This window comes from Equus caballus, chromosome 15 (assembly GCF_041296265.1).
Source record: "Equus caballus isolate H_3958 breed thoroughbred chromosome 15, TB-T2T, whole genome shotgun sequence".
Lineage (NCBI taxonomy): Eukaryota > Metazoa > Chordata > Mammalia > Perissodactyla > Equidae > Equus > Equus caballus.
In genome coordinates this window covers 26,245,268-26,267,436 of record NC_091698.1, presented here as the reverse complement: position 1 = coordinate 26,267,436, position 22,169 = coordinate 26,245,268, and the positions used below count along the sequence as shown (strand labels likewise).

Below are 22,169 nucleotides of genomic sequence, written 5' to 3'. Positions count from 1 at the left end.
TGTCCACAGACTGATTTGGGGTCAGACGGCCCTCTTCTCTGAACCTTGCCATCCTCACTGAGACTGGGAGTGATGCTTTCCCTGTGGCTGGGGCAGCCTTTGGGGTGAGAAGCAAATGACAGGGAGGAATACACACAATTCAGACCATTTTGGGCATTCCTCCAGTGTTGCATAGTAGATCGGGGGTGAGAGGTGGGGAGGGGGCTGTATCCGGGAGAGGGGGGACACCCAAGTGCCCAGAGTTTGTGATTCGCTTGAGATCTGATAGGTGAATTAAACCCGGAAGCCAACCAAGAGCCCAAGGGCTCTGACTCTGCGTCAGTTGGGTTTCCATGACATTTCTCTGCCTCTCATTTGTGGTTGATGAATGTGCTGATGCACCAGGTACTGCTTAACTGAGCGATGCTGGGAGAGCTTTCAGCTGCATTGCTCTTATGAGCTTTGGCCCAATGCAGGATGTCTCGGCCTGATCCAGAACTTCATTTGTCTTCATATATCAGTGCTTGCTTTCTTCCTGTATAGTATTCTGGAGAGAGGTGAATGTGTTCACACTTGCCTGATGGGTATGCATCTGGCCCCTTCAAGAATGCAGTCCTCACTGAACCCTGGTGATGGTGAGGCGGGCTCGGCGAGCTGAGGAGTTGAAAGAAAGATTTCTTGGACTCTCAAGGTCTGGTAGCAGTAGTCTTCTTTTATTCAGAGAATAGCATGGGGACAGGACCCATGGGCTGCAGTGTGTTGAGAGTTAGGGCTAAATTTATAAGGCGTGGGTATGTGACTTATTTTTACTAGACGAAGGAAAGATCATGTAAAAAGTCATTAAAATGGTATCAGTGCAGGTGGGGTCTGGTTATTGTGTAGTCGTGTAACTTGAGATATGAATCGTGTCATATAGACTGGCATGCAGGCCAGGACACCTTGAGCTTCTCTCCCTGGGGCAGCCTTGATCCACATCAGTGGGGCCGAATGATAGTTCTGGGGGTGTTAGGTGATACGTATCTGGGACTGGCTGAGTTCTCCAGAGGACGTTCCATCTGGTGGAGGCCTGCCACACTGGCTCTCCCGTTAGTGTCCTGGCCTGCATGGAAGGAGGCAGGGCCTGCAGTGGGCTGGTAACGGGGGCCTTGAGGTGGCTTGGAGGAGGTAGCTGCTACATGCTCCCTTCCAGTTTTTAGTTTTTCTATGGATTTCTTCTAGTAGAAAATGGGAAAAGTTTTGAAAAATGAATTTTTTAAAATTTTATTTTATTTTTTGAAAGATGAATTTTGAAGGCATACTTTCCCTGATCTCTTTATTACCCAGCTGCCAAGAATGTTAAAGAGATGTGAAAGCACAGTAGAGATTTTAATTAGTTTTCACTGTCACTGCTCTTGGTGATGGTGATTTTACATGTGTTATGTGACAGGGAGATGCTTTATGGGGGCCTTTGTTCTCAACGTGTTCTCTACGTTTTCAGAACTCAGCTGAAAATTTTGGAGAAAAATAAATAACGGCAAAAGTACCTCTTGACATTTTGCTTATAGTTACACAGATATCCCAACTCGTTAGCATTTTTTCTAAACGAAAGCACAACTGGCTTAGGCATCTTTCTGGAGCACAGCCGCAGTGAAAGAAAGGAAAGATGGTTCTGGCAGCTTTCTTGAGCGGTCCCTACTGCACAGGTTAGAGTGAGGTCGTCTGGGAAAGCCCACTTAAAGGCGAAGGAGGGCCCTGGTGTTGAGGTATTTGCTGATAGATCTGAAATTGCTTGGCCTCTTGAATTACCAAGTGGTTTTAGTTCACTTTGTGGTTGTCAGCATTGCTGGGTTTTATTTTTTATTTGCAGAATTGAATAGTGCTTCCTTCAGAGCTAGTGAGCATGTCCTGACTTTAGGTTTAGTTGTGCTGGTGACAAAATGACCTTTGGAACCCCCAGGAGACCTGCCGGGACAAGAGAATTGTCCTTTATGAGTTGGTTGTAGATGCTGTCTGTCTGTTCTGTGGTGGGTGCCTTCCCGGCCCAGCATTACGAGGCCTGAGCTGGTTTGTATCAAGTAAGCAAGAGGTTTGTTTTCGAAAGCCCAGTAGGAGAGTTGAAGGGAGTACCAAGACTTTTCAGATTTATTTGAACAATCAAAGTTCTAGAGAGTTCTTCATTGCCTACTAGCTGAAGCCCAGCTCTGTGGTCTGGTATCAGTGGTTACCCAGCATTGACCCTGTGCTGGCTCTCCAGCCCATTCTCTCTGTCCCTTAGAACACTGGGCTTCCCTGTTCCATGAATTAATTGTCCCTGAGCATGCCTGTACCTTTTGAAGTCACATCTGTCCACACTACATCTAGATCATCTTTGGCCAGATTTAAGGTTTCTTCCTCCCCTCCCTTATAGCCTGGGGCATGTGTTCCATTTTGTCTTGGTGTTGTCTTGTCTGAATGTTTTACTTCATTGTTATGCTGTTGGGTCCTTTCAGGCAGGGACCACTTCTGACTCACCTGTGCATCCCCTGTAAGTACTTGACTTGGCACCTGTTGAACAGATGGTTGAACAACTACGATTCCAGTTCACATGTTCCCATGAACACTCTTGCAGAGCATTGGGCCAGGCTTGCCAGCTAAGGACAGAAACACCCCCAGAGCTGTTCTCTGTCCTCTGTGCCTCATCCCTCCAATGTTGGCCTGATCTTCCCTGTTGGCTGGGGAGAGGTGCCATAGCAGATGTTGCTGCTAAGTGTGAGGACACTGAATGTCAGATAGTGCCTCTCCCTGCCTAGTTGAGCTCCCTCACCTGCAGCACTGCTGGGCAGCTTTGAGCACCGTCTGAAGAGATACATGGGCCTCAGAATCACTCTAGTGACTCTCTTTTTAAATTGCTTTTCTTGGGTTTTCATCATTCCTGGCACTGTCAGCTTTGCAATAAGAGCTGTGTGTGGTCAGGCTACCATGGGAGAGGCCCCTGGAAGGCCTCCTGTGAGGGTTCTCTTTGCCCTGATCAGGAGGACACTCCAGACCACCCTGTGAGAGGCTACCTGTGAAGGGGAAACACTGATTGGTGGTGGACCCATGGGACCCCTCCTCACTTCTGCCCCCTCACCCCACCTCAGCTCTGACAGGGCCCCACTGGGAGGGAAGGATTGGGAAAGGCTGACTGGGAGGGGGTCCTGGGGAGGGATCCTGACTTCTCCGGCTTTGGCTGTGTCCTCTCCTCCTTGTACAGATGCACAGATGAGATATGGGAAAGAAAGGACTCTCTCCTTCGTCCCAGTCTAACCTCCCAGCCGGTTAGCCAGAGCTGGTTTCTGATATTGGTGCTATCACATCACATCCTTGGAGAGAAAAAAGAAAAACAAAACAACACAACAGCCTAAAAAAACCCCCGAAACCAACACAACTGAGTAGCTGAAGCTCTACAACACTCTCTCCAGAGAGGTCTCATGTAAAAGTCAGGACTGCTTGTTTTTTATTTTTATGTGAGAATGTGGAACACTGAAGTCCTTTGAGTCTCCTCTACGTGGTGCACCCAACAGTGACTGGTTAAAACAGTATTCCAGTTTTGCAGCTAAAGTAAGCAGATGATATACCACTTCACCAGAGATTTACATATAGTAAAGCTTGCAAAATGTGCGACCCACTTTATGTTTCCGAGGTACGTAGAAGACCAAGGCTTCACTCCCCAATGCTGGTTTGTTGGTGTGGAAGCTAAAATTGGACTGGTTGGGTGCTGCCCACCGAGGCCTTGGGCAGATTGGCTCCAGTCTCCTGGTGCACTGCCTTGTTCCAGAAATAACTTTGTCTTCCTGGCATTTCATTGATCTGTGGTGGTTGCTTTGCACTTATTGCCGTTTATGGAATTTTGTTGCTGCTCAGAAAATTTTATAGTCTCTCATGAATCCAACTTTGACACTTTTGAATTAGAAAACAAACCTTCCTGGTGATTATAAAAGTAAACTGAACCCACCCAACTCAAGTCTTCTGAAGCCCCTGGAACTTTCAAATTATTGTCAGTCCTGCTCTGTCAATGGTAGTCTAGAAGGAAATAACGTATTTGGAGAGAAGCTGTAAGTGCCTCTTCAGGCCCACGTACCATCCTCTGAAGGAGCTGGAGTGAGGACAGTGAGGGGTTTGGCTGGATTGGAAACTGCATGATGCCAGCACACAGGTGCCAGAACATGAAGTAAGCCTGAGGCCATCTTACTCCATAAGCCCTAGGAGCTGGATCTCTCTTTGTTTTCCCAAACCTCCATTAGCATGGAGTTTTGAAAGTTGCTTGGGTATTGAAGTACTGCACTAATGATTTGTTTTCTAGTACACAAAACCAAAGCCTGGCTTCACGGTTGCAAACTGACCTGACATAAACCAGAACGTGGAGCTCCCCATTCTGAAAAGGCTTTGGCAGCACTGTGCCCAGATCTGACCAACCCCTCTGGGAGCCGGTGTGGGGGCCCAGCTTCCCCTCCAAGAGTGCACTTTGCTGTTAGGTTTGTGAAAAGGTGCCAGACAGGTCCTTGGGACTGTAGGTCGCCTCAGTAGGCTAACCTTGGTCAAGGTCTGTGTTTCCTCACATTGGACCTGCCGTTTTTGTCTGTCCAGCCACTGCCCAAGTGGCTCACTTTCCCTGCAGTGCTTCCCTTGACAAACCTGAGAGAGGACGTGGGAGTCTTTATAAGGAGAGGGAGGATGCTTATTTTGTTGCTGAATTGTGGAGTGTGTGTCACCAGTGTGAACTGGGGGACAAGGTGGTAACTGTTTCCCAAAGCACCTTGATGCAGTCTTCACTTATTAAACCACGATATTCCACAGAATGAGTAAAACCTGTTGGAAATCGTAAAGAGAACGGAATGACAAAAAAAAACCAAAGTAGTCATACAAAAAGAGCAGAGGAACCCCTGCTAATGGGGTTAACGAGTCACCATAGAAACTAGGTCCTGAGTCATGACTTGCTGGTTCAGGGGTGGGTACGTTTCCCATTCCACCTTCCCGTTGAAATATACAGTATTTATATAAGCACTATCTCCACCATCAGAAATTCAGAACATTATGTACATACTTTTTACTTTCGTATTAGTTGGTATTTTTGACTAGGTTGTGTCTGTTTATCCTGTTCACAAATTTTTGTGTTTTTTAAAATTTTATTTTGAAATATTTTGATGAAAATATTTCAAGGTGCTTAATTTCAGCTTAGGAAAGGAAGTCAAACACGAATGATGCAAGAAAAGAAGCTGCTGCCATCCTAAAGTTCTCTCTTGTGCCTTCTCTGGAGGAGCCATTTCCTCTCTGGTGTCTCGTGTTGCTTAATGTGAGAGCTGGAGATTAGGTCAGAGACTGAGGAACCTGAGGGACACTTGTAGTGTGCGTGGGGTGGAGAGGGAAATATTGTTTAGTGTGTCTTGGATCTGAGATGTTTTCTTTTAGGGGGTCCTGAAAAGGGATGGCAGGCAGAAAATAATATTCTAATAAACCTTGTTAGATTAAAATAAGATATGTGAAAGTGCTTAAAAAAATGAACTCTACAAGTGAAAAAGAGTGTGCTTTCTATTAGCATTTGGTCGTAGCTTGAATTAACGTGCCCTGTGCTCTGTTTTGCCTGCTGGAAAGAGTTTTGGACTACTAAGGCCTGTTTTTGGGTTCTGACTTCCCTCTGTAGCTCATGACCCTCAAGAGCACCTCTACTCTTGTGAGCCTGGCTCCTATCTGTGAAACTACCACCCAGAAATGAGGCACGAGGACTGAGCAAGCCAGGGGTTGTGGATGTGGACGGCATTTGTAAGCCATGTTGTCATTGCTCGCCTCATACTCCTCCAGTGAGGTTTTCTACCTGAGAAGATCTCTAGACAAGGTGTTCCTATGCGTGGAGATCAGGTGAGGCAGGTTGAGTGGCCAGAAGGCATCTTGGGCTGGGCGGTTCTTGGTCTCTTCCTCTCTTGACCTTCTCCCATGGGTTGGAAGCATGATGAGAAATTTGGTTCTTTACATGAATCCACAGCAGATGTTGATTAAGTCGAGGAGGAGCATGACACTGTAAGTAGACTGAGGGGAGGAGTGATGGGTGGGAAAGACAGAAGGCTGCTCTTCACAAAGGAAGTGTCAGGGGCAGCAGCTTGAGTTTGCACCTACCATGGCCCGCAGAGTGACCGCTCCACTGAGGGGACTCAAGGAAGGTAATTGGTGTTTTCAGTCTTGCATTTTTACACAGCGAGCCGTAAAGCTGTGTTTTGCACTGTTTTCCTGTAACTCTTGATTTCATGCAAAAGAGCTAAACATGTTGGAGGGCCCTGCCGTCTGGGATCCGTAGACTCCCTGTTCACAGTCCAGGGAGGTGTTGCCGCATCTCTGCTCCTCTGCCCTCCTCGACAACTCACTTTTTTGGGGAATGGTGGCTGCTGGCCACTGTTATTTTGACAAAATAGCTGCTGGGTGGACTAAAGTGGCCATTGTGGGCATTTCTGGTTAAGTTAATGTAAATGTGAGTTCATTTGTGTTGAAATTTTGTTTGTCGTTAATTTATAAATCCCCTTTAGTTTTATAGTAATTTAAGAGCTCCAAAGAAAAAGAGTTTATTCTTAATTTTATGTTTATATTGCCTATTTTAAACAATATAAAGAAGATTTAGTTAACTCTGGGAGTTCTTTGCCTTCTCTCTTTGAAGTATAAGAAAGATTTGCTATAAGATCTCTTCTTTTGGCTGCTACAAGTTGTGATGAATTGAGATGGTTCTTTCCAGCCTCCCCGCTGACTCTTTTTGTGGGAACTCTGCCCCACCAAGCTCATGGTTCTCATGGGAGCATGCATGCCGCGATGTGACCCCAGCTCTCCGGCTGGGGGCACCTGGCCCAGGTTAGTCTCTTGGATTACCTTCCACGGAGAAGTGGACGGGAGACTCAGAATCCATGCATTCGGCCTCTTCAGTGGCTAGAGCTGGAGAGTTTAAAGTTGGGGGCTGTCGGCTGCCTTGACGCCACCATGTGCACAGGTTCATTTGCAGGGAGGAGGGAGAATGATATGGGTGAGCAGAGCAGAGCTGAGAAGAGTTGTCTGTGCTGCAGGCATTGGGGTACAGGGCCAGCTCAGCCATATTCCTGCTCAAGTTTTGTAAGTCAGTCCAGAACCCTTATGGCAAACATGGCTTTTTGCTTAAACTCATCTGAATTGGGTTTTCCAACCTGCAGCATAAGTGTCCTGGCTGTCAAGTACAGTGTTTTGGCTTGGATAGCAGGAGTACCCAGAATCTGCCCTAACTGTGACAGCCTCGTCACTGAACCCCCAAGGTCTGAGGGGATGGGGTGATGGAAACACTGTCAGAGCAATATGCAGAGGGAGTTCTGTATCTGGGGTGTGAGCCACCGCCCCTGGGAGGGCACCCCCCTCATTGCACTGTGAGCCCAAGGAGCCTTGAGCAGCTGTGGCCACACTTACACTCCATTCCCTTAGTTGAAAGGACAGACCCCTCCCAAAGGCGGGCGGAGGAGAGAAGCAGAGTCTGGGGTGGTCTCTGGAGGAGGTCAGGGTCCAGCTCCCAGGTGGCCAGCTCTGGGTAGGGGGAGATAGAAGCAGGCACCGGCCAGGCTTTACAGCCTTGGGTTTGGATGGGAATAGAAAAGGGAAGTGAAAGAACAGACTCAGGCAATGAATGGGGCACACCCAGCCCAGTGTTGGGGCTTAGAGTCCCTACCTAGCCCTCGAGGAGCCAGAGAGTTCTTCTAGCTGCATCTCCTGGAACCAAGCTTGGAGTAAGTGCCCTGGGGGTGGGTGCATCTGGATCTGCGATGACAGCTTCTTTCATTGCCTGGGGGGTCTTTATGAAGCCCCACTCAGAGATAAGCTGACCCACAGGTCAGAGGGAAGACACTGTCCTCATCTCTTTGGCTGTTGGTCTTCTGGGAACTGCATGTCTTCATTGTCAGTGGGAGTTGGTAAACACAGGATGGTTTCCTCGGTTTTACACACCTATTTGGAAATTTCTGTGTACTACTGGGAGGCCTTCCTGGCCAACATACAGGCGAACTTTCAGTTAATTATGTGAGTGTTTTGAGTGGCTGAATTGACAATGGAGCAAGGCCTGAGACTTGTGAGCGTCATGGAGATTTCTAGGAGAGAGAAGAACGGTGTTGCCACTGGTGTGCGTTGTCTTAGTACCAACAGGCAGCTCTTACAATGGACAGTGCTCAGTGCAGTGTTTCCATTTCTTTGTTTGTTTGTGGTATTCTGGGAAACTTATGTGATAATCAAATGACAAAAGCAGCCTGGTGCATGGGAGTGGGAGGAGTAACATATAAGAACACTAGGTCGATTCCCCTCAAGAAACAGCCTCCACCCGGGGCGCCCCTGCCTGGGAAGGAGGGAACAGCAGGCCAGCCCATCACACAGGGGAGGGTTTCAGAAGAGGTTTCCCCAGCACCAGTGTGGCCCTCAGAGTGTCCACCATTGTTTTTTTGGTTACATTTCTTGTGATGCATTTCTTGACCAGGCCTCCATGTCCATCTTTGTGTCTCTAAGGCCTGGTCCCTGAGAGCCCCTCACTTTGGTTGAAGAGATTGTCAGTTTATAGAGAACAACAGTGTGCAGTGTAGAAGCAAGAAAGAGCAGGTGCTTGAGGAAAGCGGCTGAAGTGGGGGTGTGGGAAGGCTTGTTCTAGCAGAGGCGGCCGGAGGACCCTCCCACCTGCAGCTGCTGCTCGCACTTCCCTCACGTCACATCTGCTTATTAGTAACACGTCTTTCTCGTCCCTCAGATCTGAGCGCCCAGGCCCGGGGTTGGCACCCGTGTTGCTCAGCACAAACACTTTTAAGCACTTTTTTCAGGGCGACTTACTTTCAAACTAGTTCCTACAGAAAATCCCCTGAAGTTTCATGGACTGTAGATGAGCCACAAGGGGCTGGGCTGTGGTTTTTAGGTAGGAGGTGAGGGGGCTGCCCTCCGTTGTCCTCTGAGGAAGAGCAGCCTCACAGAGGGCGGCCAGCCAGGAGGTCTGAGCAACAGGGGACCAGGGTGGGAGCCAGAGGAAGACGCTGATGGAACAGTTCATGGGCCTCGCCAGTGTGGGGTGGAGACAGACGAGGGGGCTGCAGAGGGATTGGTCGGAAGCCAGGCGGCATGTCTCGGGTGCTGAGGCAGGTTGAAGTCTGGATCTGTGGGGAAGATAGAGCAGACAGAATTCCTGATGCATCGGGTGTGAGAGGAGGAGGAATCCAGGAGCCTGCTGATTTTGTTTCTTGGCTGGGGCGAGTGGAAGGATGGTTCTGCCGTTGACTGAGATCGGAAAACCACGGGGCTGAGGCGGGAGCTGGAACAATCTGGGCTTGTCCTGCTCAGAGGCACATGCCCCTGCCCGTTGTTTAGAGGGGTATCCGCAGGCCCACCCAAGGTGCCTGACTCCTCCACTGGAGTCGGAGATGTACATTTGCATCTGGGTTAAGGCATTAATGTTATATCAGCTACCGTATTCATTAAACTAATGAGCCAGGTGAGTTAATTAAATTGAGTGAACCCAGTGCCCCTGCTTCCCTTGTTCAGTGTCACAAGCAGAGAACAGGGCTTGGGGACACAGGAAGCAGGAGGTAAAGATTGAATGTCTCCTGCTGAGCAGAGGCCCAGTGGGGCCCTGGGTTGGGTTGTTGCGTCGTTTGTCTCTGCAGGTGAGAATGTACACCAGCTGCGGCACATTCTTATTTTCCCGGGCTTGGCTTTCTCAGGCACATTTCTTTCCTGCATTTAGACTGCGTTGGGCAGTGTTCTGGGTTGGAGCTTTACTCAAAATGAACTTCTCTCTCCTGGCCCGAGGCCCTCTGCAGATGCAGGAAGTAAGAGAGAGCTGGGTCCCGCTCCGAAGGGGAGGGAGGAAGTGGGCCTCCCTACAGGCTTTCTCCAGCCCAGGGGGAATGTGGTGCCACCTCTTAAGAACAGGATCCTAATGGACCTCTGGTCCCCAGACACAGAGCAGCCACCTTTCTTCTCTTGGGGGCTGCGACGGGATCTCCTTCCACCCTCTCTCTCTGACTGGGGGGCTGTGGATTCCTTCCAGGAGCAGGTGGATCCTCATTTTACCCGTGAGGAAACCAAGGCCTTGAAAGGGAACATGGCTCCGCCCGGCCCGCCCCATGGCATAGTGGTTGGGTTCCTGCGCTCTGCTTTCGCAGCTGGGATTCGGATCCCAGGCTCGGACCTACACACCGCTTGTCAAGCCAGCTGTGGTGACAACCCACATACGAGATAGAGGAAGTTTGGCATGGAATGTTAGCTCAGGGCCAATCTTCCTCACACACACAACAAAACAACAAGTGTAGTGTGGGACTAGGTGCGTGACGGGTTAGGGAAAGCCAGGGAGAGAAACTCGCATATCTGCCACCTCTGTGCACCAGGCTCTCGTGGGTGTCGTACGTGTTTCTTTACATGTGTGCTTGCCCCTCAGTGCATGCCAGTGAGTAGGTGTTGTTATTCCTGTTTTACAGATTGTGAAACTGAGGCAGAGAGAAGCTCAGTAGCTCTTGCACAGTCACTTGTAGAGGAGGAGGGATCTGAGTGACTTTAACTGAGCAGGTGCCTGGACTCCACTAACTAGCAGCTCTGGGCCTCTGCAGGTTGACGCAAGGGTCCAGGCCTCAGAAGGCAGGTGTTGAGAGCCCTCTGGACAGAGTGTCCCGGGCCTGCTGGGCTTGGGGCCAGAGCATAGGAGGGCCAAGACTAAGGCCTTCCCTCTGTTCTCCTTCCCTCGAGCTGCCCAGGTGCCCTCCACCCTTGTCTTTGTTCCTGGGGCGTCTGGCGTTTCCTGCCCAGTGAATATCTGAGCCTTCGAGGCAGGCAGCATTCCTTGCTTTTTGTGGTCGGGATACATATTTGACTTTGCTTCAAAGATTAAGATCTTTCCTAGGCGGTTGGCTTGTTTGAAACAGAACAAAATGAAAGGACTGCTTGCTTCCACTATTCTCATGACTTTTAGGGTGGGGAGGGGCACAGAGGGCTGGAGCACCCAATGGGTGAAGAAGTCCCGAAAGTAGGCAAATTAAAATAAAGGAAGGCCTAACTCTGCCTGCCTCCCAGAACCTATCCCTTCGTTCTGCTTTTCGTGACTCATTCCCACCCCACAACCCCTCTCTGCTCTGCATCAGATGGCGGTGTCCTTCGTTCACGTTCTCTGCTTTAACCCTTCTTGGCAGCATTCTCAAGTCTGTCTTATTTAAGGAAGAATGAATTTTAGTGTGTTCTCCTCACCTTAGTAGCCATTCCTCTGTCCACAGCCATTCTGTCATTTTCTTTGCATCGAAAGTTGATTCATAGCATTTAAATTTTTGAGTTGTCAGGCAGAGGCACACGTGCATTCATTCATTCCACATATAAGCCGGAGAGATTTTCTGCTGCCATTGGCTATTGTTCTGAAATATTTAGAATCCAGGCCTTCCTGGTCCTTGCCTATGTGCCACATCTTCCTTTGCTGGTGACTGGCCTGGGCAGATGCAGGGAGCAGGATGTGAGCGGTTGACAGTGAGTGTACTGAGCCTGCACACGAGCCGTGCTGCCTTTTCCCTGACGTGGAGCCTCTGGTTTGCTGGTCACCCTTGCCTCTGGTCGTTCTGGAGATGCTGTTTCTGTTCATCTGGAGACACTTACCCATCCCTGTTACCACAGCCACCTTGGCTCTGGTCCAGTTTTCACCATCCGCAGCTGCACCCCACCCCACCCCACCCCAGGTTTGGGCCTGCGTCCTGGAGTTGTTGTCATTCTCTTATTTTCCAGGCTTCAAGGAATTGGTGGCCCCGAATCCCAAAAGGTCCCAAAGCCCCTGTTGGGTGCAGACCAGGTCTGGGTGAAGCCCTGGGTAGCCTCAATTCCCAGTGGGTTCTAGGGGGCCATGGGAACAGAGGCTGATTTGGGTGCCATGTGGTAGAGATGTGTCTCTTTATCTCTGGGTTGGATCGGCAAGACTAGGGTTGCCTCAAAGAACCTGCTTTCTCGGCATTGAGGCCAGCTTCCACCAGAGAGTGTGTCTGGGTGGTGAGGCCCAGGCCTAGCCAGGAGATATTGGGGTGACTGGCCCGACCCAGAGTTAAAGAGAGGGCAAAAGATTTGTCTGGTTGACTGCCTGCTAAAGTGGATTTTTCACTTCTCTGTGCTCTTCCCATTTCCTGGATCCTGGCAGTAGTCTCCCTGCCCCTGTGTCTTCCTTTCTCATGAGCTGAGCGTACCTCGTTCGGAGAGCAAAGCATCGTTCTTTCCCAAGCATTGTGCAGTAAGTTTAACTGGTGGTTATAATTTTTATTCTCATCATAACCGTTTATTGAGTGCCTGGTATGTGCGACTTTAGTCAAGGTAACTAATGTTAGCTGCTATAACAACCAAGTCCCTAATCTCAGTGGCTTCACACAACAAAAGTTTATTTCTTACGCAAGTTAAGCTCAGTGTAGGTTGTATGTGGAGGAGGGGCAGGGAGCGAGGACTCTGCTCCATGTAGTCTCAGGGACCTAGTTTCCTTCCATCCAGTGACTCCACCTTACCATGGGGCCTTGAATTAACCATTCCATCCCCTGCATCCAGCCAGGAATCTGGGGGTGAGAGAGGGTCAGAGGATCCTGTGAGTGGTTTTCCTATCTCCATCTAAGCTGGTGTGCATCCCTTCTGCACTGTGTCACACAACTTCACCGAACTGGAAGGGGCTGGAGAGAGTCACCTGTCAGTGTGCCTGGAAGAAGGACAAAGCCAGGCCCCGGTGAGCAAGTGTAGGCGGCCACAGACGCTGACGGTTTGTCTGCTCAGTGGGTGTTTGTTAGACCCCCGGTCTGTGTTTAGGCTGGAACTAGGCACCAGGAGGATATAGAAGAAGCAAGGAGTTTAAGTCCCACACTCGTGAGACACAAGGTGCCCAGCCAGTCCTCCCACGGTCACACGAGAGGTGCCTTATTGTGAGGCACAGACGGGTGGCCATGTCCGCAGCCTCGGGGAGGAAAGGCCGTCCCAGGACAGGCTGCAGGCGCTAGTGGCAGCTGTCTCTGGGTTGTTACTAGTGGAGGTTTTCAGTGCCGGTGAGCAGTGTGACGCCGCGTCGATCAGCGATTGTGGCTATCCCGGACTTGGGGTTTTGGGAGAAAACTCTTCCTCTTTCTGACTCCCGACGTAGCCTCCTCCGCAGGGCTGCCTCACACTCTGACTCACTCCAGCCTTCCATCTGACTTTCTCTCTTGTGCTGCCGGAGCTTGGAGAGCGGAGGCCGGGGAAGATTTACTCTTAGCCCCCTTGCTGCCCACCCCACAGCCGTGGGGTGGCCTGGGCTGGGGGCGGGGAGAGCGGCTCCAGTTGTGTTTGGGCTTTTTGCTTTGGGTCGGTTCTGATACTTCATCCTTTGTCTCCACGTGACCTTGAGAAAGTCACCCTGTTTGGATGTCAGTGACCTCATCTGTGCAACTCCTTTTTAAGATTATTTTCGCGAGGACCCCAGTGTATAAGACAGATAAAAGTGGAGCTCTGTGGTTAGTCCCTCCCAGCTAACTCCAGCTCAGCAGCCCTGAGAGGTCACTGAGCCGGAGGGGCCTCCAAAACCCTTCCCAGGCCTGAGATTCCTTGTTCTGTGGAGGAGGAGGGCAGGCAGACCTTTCCCAAGACTGGTTCCTTGAGAGGCTCCCTTCAGTCATTGCCAGCCCTCACTAATCCCGTGAACCTGTGTGAACATAATTCCTCTCCATCTTGCTTATGCTCCCTTCCATCACCATCTCTCCTGCCCCCACACAGGTGGAAGGAACATTATTGGGTTTGCTGTCGATTTGATGACCTGTGTTCTCTTGTCAAAGGAGGTCACAGGTCCCTCACAGAGTGAGGAGAGGAGCTTCCTTCTTTCTTCTTGCCCCCAAGAAAAAAATGCCATTCCCCTAAACTCCCACACGCTCTCTGTCCTCTTTACGTGTAGTTTTTCTTCCTGATGAGCTCTGGTCTTCAAATGGCAAGAGGGGGACCTTGGGAATATAAGAATCCTTGGCGAATTACCTTAAATTAATGAGACTAATAAAGAAAATCAAATTCAGCTGTGCAAATTAGCTTTCTGTTCTGGGTCTTGATGACTTAAATTTGCAGATCTTAATTAAATTCCCCCAAATAACCATGAAGTGGCTTCTAAGGTCCTTCTGACCTAAAAGCTTCTCTGATCTGTGGACTCTATCAAGTGTAAAATTAGTCTGTAGATGTTCCCCTTTAAGCATTTCTATCCCCAGAACCTCATCATGCCTATGCTTCCACCGGGGAAGGGGCAGGCGGGTGGAGTGGGCAGAGACCCTGCAAGGGGAGGAGGAAGGGTAGGGAAAGGAAGGGGGTTCAGGAGCCTCCCTTGGGCTAGCAAGATGGCAGAGTACAGATGTTGCCCTCTGTTGGTGGCGTGTCTCCACTGTCCCCAGCGATAGGGGGTGACTGCGGCCTCACTAACAAGCTGAGCAGGGCAGCCAGGCAGGGCGATGGAATGCTGGAGACACGCTGGGAAAAGGGTCAAGAGAGAAGAGCTCCTTCCTGGAGTTAATTCATACCCAGGGGGCCGTGTCTGTCTCTGGTCAGCACAGGGTGCAACTTTCAGTGACGTGAGAGGATGGCAGTAAGCTAAGTAAGGAAACACTTCCCCATGGGCACACCCCCAGACATGGCCGTCGTCTTGATGTGGTCTCCTTGCCTCTGTGTTGTATCTTTTTAAATGACTGTAAGCAGGGAGAGGAATATTTCGTTAAAATATGCCTGATGCAGAACTGACGTGAATATTTTTTCATGCTATCTTGTCTTTATTATAGTCATTAAAAAATTAAACTTTTTATTGAGGTATAAAAATCAGTCATGTACAGCTCGATGCATTTTCACACAGTGAATTCACTTATGGAACCAGCACCCAGATCAGGAGACAGACATCGCCAGAGCCCCATAACCCCCCACTGCCGCCCTCCCCAGTCGGTGCTCACCCCCCAACGATGCCACTCTCCTGACGTCTGACACCACAGACTTGTTTGGCCTGTGCTTGACCTTCATAGAAATGGAATTGCCTAGAAAATGCTCTCGTGTGTCTGACTTTTGCCCTTGACGTCGTCTCTAAGAGTCATCTGTATTACTTTGTCCATTTCACTGTTGATGGGCATTTGGGTTGTTTCTAGCTTTTGACTGCTATGAATCCTGCTCTGAATGTTCTTTACACCTTTTTTGGGTGAGCATAAGTATGCACTTCTGTTAGCAATTCCCCTCTGAATTAATACCAGGTCACAGGGTAGGTATATGTTCAGCCTCAGTAGATGTGGCTGTACCATTTTACACCCCACTAGCAGTGTATCAGGGTTCCATTTATTCCACATGCTTGCCAACCCTTTGGATTCTCTGTCTTTTTCATTTTAACTATTCTAGTGAGTGTGCAGAGGGATCCCATGGTTATAATTAGCATTTTACTGATGACTCATGAGGTTGAAGAACTTTTCAGTGTTTATTGGCTTTATTGTGATCACTTTAACAGCCATGTAATAGTGTGTCTTAGAGCTGTTACCGAAGGTACTTACCTGTAGCTGAGCATTTAGATTGGTTCCAGGGTTTGTCATTATAAGTAGTGCTACAGTAATCATCTTTGGACTATTGGCAAGAATTTTGTTATTGCATACAAATTTTGATAAGTAATGTCAAATTGCTTTCTGAAGTGGTTGTTCCACTCTGAAATGTTATCAACGATGTTGATATAGAGTTTCCTCTAGGTCTGCCAACAAAGCATGTTCTCATTAGAAGAACAAACAAACCTCTTTTGGAGGCCTCCTTTAGGTGATTATAGGTGTATTTAGCATTTCTTTAATTATTGTGAATGGGTTTGGCTACATTTCCAGAATGTTTACCACATGTATTCCTCTTTTATGAATTCATACCTTTTGCTGCTGGCATTGTTAGAGTTTTTTGTTAATTTGTACAAGGACTACTGTAAAATACAGGTATTAGTACTGCAAGTCATTTCCCAGTTTCTTCCCATTTCCTTCCATCATTTTGATTTGTATGCCTTTTGATGTCAGCAAACTGGTGAGTCTTTCCCTTGGTGACTTCCGTGAATGCCTACCCAGGCCCCTGCCCTCTCTACTGAGGTGCCAGGCCAGAGGTCCCTGGGTGCCCCCCAGGGATGAGTAGGAGCACAGTCTGCACAGGAGACTGTTTATCTGGTCATTTACACTGTAGCCCAGGCCGCAGCAGCTTCAGATGCTTGTGCGCTGGGCGCTGAGGTCTGCCCGCATGTCCCACAGCGGTGCTGGGACTGAGTCAGCGCCTGGGTGCTCTGCTCCCTAGAGGGTGCGGGAGACGGGCAGCATCAGTAGGGGTGTAGGAGACTGGTGGAGTTTGCAGAGCCCACTCCTGTTCTTGCACATTTGGTTCTCCCTGCAGCCCCGTGAGATGGGTGCAACTAGCCTCAAAAAGCAGAGCCTCCACTGGGCCCAGCAGCTTCTCCCAGGGCCTGATGTTTGTGAGCGGGAAGACTGGCACTCAGATTCTTACCTCTTCCTTTTCGCTAAACCACATCCTAGCTGCCCAGTAAGCTCTGTGGGGCTGGCCGAGGTTTCGCTGGATCACCCCCAAAGGGAGACTAGGAATGTACACTTTCTGTTTCTCATTCTTTTGGGCTTTGAGCAAAACCTTTGTGGTTTTTTTTTTTTTTTTTGAAGATGAAGAAGATTTGCCCTGAGCTAACATCTGTGCCAGTCTTTCTCTGTTTTGTATGTGGGTCACTGCTACAGCGTGGCTGCTAATGAGTGGTGTAGGTCTGTGCCCAGAACTGAACCCAGGCCACCGAAGTGGAGTGCACCAAACTTAACCAGTAGGCCACGGGGCCAGCCCCAAAATCTTTGTTTTTGAGCCAGAAGCTTAGATTCGTGTGTGGAACTCAGGGAAATGTAGTAGCTCTTGGCTTCCCCAAATGTCTAAGCATTGAAATTATAACGCAGGCCTTATAATATACATTCTCAAGCACTTCACGTTTGACCAGCTTGTTAAGTTTATAATTTTCCGTTTTTAGATGATGGATCTGGGCATCCTTCTATGAAGAAATGCCACGTGTCCCTACTGGTCCGAGAACAAACATGTCCAGTAAGTTGCTGGGTGAATTAACTCAAGGGCAGGAACACAGGCCCGTCAGGTGCAAAGGTGTTGACACACTTGAGAAGACAGGGGTGTCTGGATATATGGAGACCTTCGAGAGGGGCGTTTGAATCCAGCCTATTGCTCAGTCTAGTTTTCTTAACTTCTGGAGCTTGGTTCCTTCTAGAGACAGCAGGAAGTGTAGTGTGTAGGGTTGGAAAAACATGAAACTCACTTCTTGCTGCTTAACCCACTTCTTAGAGCAGAATGTGAGTTTGTGCTGAGCCAGAGCATCTATCTGATTCAGCCTGCAGTGGGCACTTTGCCCAGAGACTTCCATATCCACAGCACAGCACTATCCACTGTGGTTAGATGTAGATTATCATGTATGTGTTTTGCAGGAAAGAAAGCCTGAGACCGAGACATGTGAAGTTTCTATAGCTCTGGGAAGAAAGGGGCAGGTTGGAGATGTGTGCCTCTGCCACTCCACTGTCTCACCATTTTGCTGTAGCCAGTGGGTGGCAAACCTCTTCATGCATCTCTTATCCTTCTAATAGAAGTTGTAGTGAATTGATTTAAAATTTTAAAGATTCTGCGAAACTTGCCAATGGAAAAGCACAATAAAGCAAACAAGAAAAGCCCCAAAGCCATATTTTATGATTATATTTAAACCATCATTTAACGTGACAAATCTTTGTTGGAGAGACCAATTTCTTTACAGGATCCCATGGTCATACCATGTTGGTGTGTGTGTGAGAGAGTGTTGCGGGAGTGGGGGAGGCAGAGGAAGAGATGATTGAAAGGGGCCTGGCTCATCACACTCTCCATCCCTGGCCCCTCACCTGCCAGAGGACCCTGGCTTTGCTGCCTCTTGCCTGTGTTAGGTCACATACTCTCTCCTTGAGAGCACAGTGTCTCTCAGTCACCATCCCAGGGTTTCTTATCAGCTTTTGTTCCTGTTTCTCAGGACTACTGCCACCTTAGGGGATTAGGGCTTGGTGACAGCACTTCCCGGGGAATCAGGCGTGGTCTGACCCAGGAACAGGAAGCACATTATCACCAATGACATCATGACAGCAAGAGAGCACAGCCCTCGCCATGGTGCCAGGGCCCGTGCGATGCAGCGGGCTTCCACCATCGATGTGGCTGCCGACATGCTTGGCCTCTCTCTGGCAGGTAAGCCTCACAGGGCTTGCACCAGGTTCCTGGTATGAGCTCACAGCGCTTGGGTCCCATATACTTGCCTCCTGGGACACCTGGCATCCATCCAGAATGAGCCTGCTGTGACTGCTGCAGGCTGGACGGTGCCCTGGTATGGCATCCTTCTGGTTGAATCAGAATGGGGGGAGAGGAGTCAGCCCTCTTCCTGGGAACTGCTCCACTGAAGCCTGCCCGTGGTTTTCCACTTTGGGTGGGCAGCTGCAGGGCTCATTTGCCAGTAGATGATGTGGGAATGTCCACAGTGCCTCTCTGACGAGTGCCAGGCCAGAATGTAAGCCCCACCTGTTGTAGGTGTATGGACTTGAGGAAGAGGGGTTTTGGTCTTAGTGTCCAAGACTTCTTAGGAATCTCAAAAGCAAAATGTTTAGAAAATGAAGAAATCATCTTGTGTAACAGTTTTGGGGCGGGGGAAGTAGAGTGTTGGGGTTTCTTCCCCTGTAGTGTTATTGAGAAATAATGGACATAGTCACTGTATGAGTTGAGGGTGCACAGCCTGATAGCTTGATTTACATGTATTGTGAAATAATTACACAAATGTGTTAGGTTTTTGCATAAAATCTAAAAGCAGGGAAAAGTTTATTAAGGGTGATTTTTCCCTGTCATTTCTTTTTTATTTAGGAAATATACAAGATCCAGATGAGCCCATTTTAGAATTCAGCTTAGGTAAGTGTCTTTTTGATTTTTTTTAAATATATGTTGCTTAAAAACAAAAACATGACTACTGGCATGAGCTTGTCTCAGAGAACTTGCTGCTGCTGCTGCAGAAGATGAAGCCACGAGGCAGGTGTGGACTTCCTGGGGGTGGGAGGGAGCCTGGGGGCTGTGTGCCTGCAGGACTTGATCTCCAGAACACGTGCTCCCCCCGACAACAGTGGTGGGGGGGTGGGAGGCGAGCTCATGCAGAGCTGCAGGGACACCCTCCCTTCCATCCTCCTACCTCTCTGGGAGGGGCAGGGAGGGGTGAGGAAACTGGCGTTAGGGCCAGCGTGGTCAGCCCCTGGCTATAAGGCCCTGCATGAGTGAGTTTAGCTCTCTAGCCCTCTGTCCCCTACTCTGTAAATGGAGGCGATGACACCTGCATGCTCTCCCTCTCAAGAAGCATCAGACCAGAGAGTGAACTAAAAACTGTAGTCGAATGTGCCGGCTCCAGGAACAGGAAAGTGGCATTACCGTGGCTTACCCAGGAGGTCGGAGAGCAGAGTGGGTTAGCCACAGATGATGCTGCTCCAGAGCCCGATGCTCTCTGGTGTTCCTCTCCCCTCCCTTCATCCCCCAGATGGTGGGCAGCACTGGTTAGTGGCCTGGTGTCAGTGTCTAGGAGATGTTGTGACATCTTTCATGTCACCTCCTGGGGAGTCACGTGGTCTGGAATCTAGTCCAAACTCTGCTGCAAACTAACTGCACAGCCTTGAGCCTGCGACTTGACCTTGCTGGACTGCTTTCCTCATTGCTATGTGGCTATACCGCTTGAGAGACAAAGAAGCTCATGATGGTTAAAACAAAACAAAAGGACTTTGACAAATTGCTAAACCCATAAAAATGTAAGTGCATTTTTCTCAAGTTAATATTGAACTCTGATTCAGATGGAATGCTCCTCAGCAAGTTCAGAGGGTTTCCCCAGCCCTGACTGACGGCTGGTCTGCCGTGGGCAGTGAGTATGATGCTGTGTCCTGGAAAGGGAGGTTGCAAGAGAAGAGCCTTTAACCCTGCTGGGGCTCTCACATACTTGCACGCCCCCAACCTAGAACTTTGTTGCTCTTTACAAATTATGATAAACCCAAGAACTTCCAGTTTCACAGCAGAAGAGTGAACATATTTCCATCCCATCATCTCAGACATCTGGAAGAATGAGAACAGAAACACTGAGATATGGTTGGAAACCCCAAAATGTAACCTGGAAGGAGGAAGTAGATGGAGAGGAGATTGATCACACCTCATATCTGTGGGAGTGGTGGCAGCCAAGCAGAAGATTTGTCCCAAAGGCACTGGAGAGATAAGGAGACAAAAGCAGGAGCTTATTGGAAAGTTTGTTAAAGGAAGAGTTTGTGTTCAGGTTTCCACCATTCTCCCTCAGCCATGCAGGAACCAGAGGTTTGTTCTCTCAAGGAACTTCAGAAGCAGAGAGGCTCTGGGCCGGGGTGCATCAGCACACAGGAGAGTGGAGTGAAGGGCCAGACAAAAACAGGGTTAAGTGTAAGTCTGTTGAATAACAAGCTCCCACTTTCGCCCTCCCCAGCCTTCTTCCTCTCGTCCTAATTCTGCCAGGCTCATTCCTCCAGGCAGGAGGCTCTCTCTGTGGAGAAAGTAAGCTGCTCACCCCGATTCCACCCAAAGAGACAGAGAGATGCTGGCTTTCTGGAACCCAACCAGAAGCAGGCTGGCCAGCCACCCCATCACTGTCGTGGAGCCCACCTAGCCCTCCCATGCACACTCACCTTCTAGTACCTTATTCTTAATGGACATTTATTTGTGCACACACAGATTGGCACATGCATGTTGATTGCAGTTTTATTCATAATAGGCAACACTGGAAACAACCCACATGTCCATCAGCAGGAAAATCAACTAACTTTGGTACGTGCATACAATGGAATACCACTCAGCAAGGAAAAGGAGTGAACCAGTAATAGACACAACCACATGGATGAATCTCAAAAGCATTTATGCAAAGTGACATTGGAAACGTGAATTCAGTGAGGCACACCTTTAATATGAGCAGAAAAATATTTTCCACCTAGAATTCTTTACTCAAGCAGACTATGAATCAAATGTGAAGATAGAAAGTAACTTACCTCAGGTATACAGAGATTGAAATTTACTTCCCCCACAGCCTTGCTCTAGAAGTTAGCGGAGGATATGCTGCACCCCAAAGAGGGAATAAACTGAGAAAAAGGAAGACATGGGATCCAGGGAACAGGGCCCAACACGGGCGAGAAGTGAAAGAAATCCCACTTGACCCATAATGTAGCTGTGAATACATAGCTTTAATAATGCAGAATATGGATTTAACAAAACAAAAAAGGTGAGCTAAACTAAATCAGTTTAGAGAGAGGATGAGAGTTGATGTAATTGAATTAAAAATCTCCCGCCTATACTAGAAATCAGGACAGTTCTGAATCTGGCAAATCAAGAACGGTAATGTAGTCACCTTAATTAGGTACTCGGAGAAAGAAATAGCTGTAAAAAGTGGGAGCAAATTTTATGTAAAATGAATTTTGCCACAATTTTTTAAAAAAGGAGAGGAGCAGGAGCCCGATGACTGAATGGTCAAATGTTCTGTTTTAACGTAGAAATCAATTAAAGTTTAAAATTTAAAAAGTATTTATTTTAAAACCTTTAATACAGAAAATGTTAGAGGAAAAGGAAACTCTTATCAGAGAGATCATCACAGTTGGCATTTTGGTATATATCCTTTCACACATTTTTTTCTTTTTTAAACGCACACACAGCTATACAGAAATTTTTAATGATTTTTGGTTGTGGAGGTGATGGAATTATTTACAAAAATGCCATCCTAGTGTTCTTAACATGGAGTTTTTCATGTAGCAAAATATCGCTGGCTTCTTTTCGTTTTAATAAACGTGGCGTCTGCCTCATCATTGTGGATGCCTATATAGAATCTATTGTATGGCTGTGCCATATTTATTTTAACCAGTTTCCTATCGATGGATATTTAGTTTTTTCAAATTTGCCATTATAAACACCCCCACAGTGAACATACTTGTACATAAATGTTTCATACATTTTGCTGATTATTTCCTTCTGATAAACTCTTGTGTATAGAATTGCTGAGTCAAATAACGTGCATTTGGAATTTGTTTTACCAGTTTACCTCAACAGATTTATTCAGCTGGGATTACAGATGATCTGGTTGCAGAGACAAGGCATACATATCAGAGATTAATGGTTTCTATGGAAATATGCCAAAA

General features: G+C 48.4%; 1 protein-coding gene across 18 annotated transcripts in view; it reads left to right on the top strand.

Annotated features, from left to right (window-relative positions):
* INPP4A (inositol polyphosphate-4-phosphatase type I A) overlaps window positions 1-22,169 on the top strand; it is a 132,500-nt gene that overhangs the window by 53,045 nt on the left and 57,286 nt on the right. For all 18 annotated transcript variants that reach the window (XM_005599805.4, XM_023618601.2, XM_070236120.1 and 15 more), the window contains 3 exons: window positions 16,958-17,028; window positions 17,987-18,195; window positions 18,859-18,903. In XM_005599805.4, coding sequence (XP_005599862.1) covers window positions 18,090-18,195; window positions 18,859-18,903 — 151 coding nt within the window. In that variant the 5' untranslated portion in view covers window positions 16,958-17,028; window positions 17,987-18,089. The remainder of the gene's footprint in view (window positions 1-16,957; window positions 17,029-17,986; window positions 18,196-18,858; window positions 18,904-22,169) is intronic.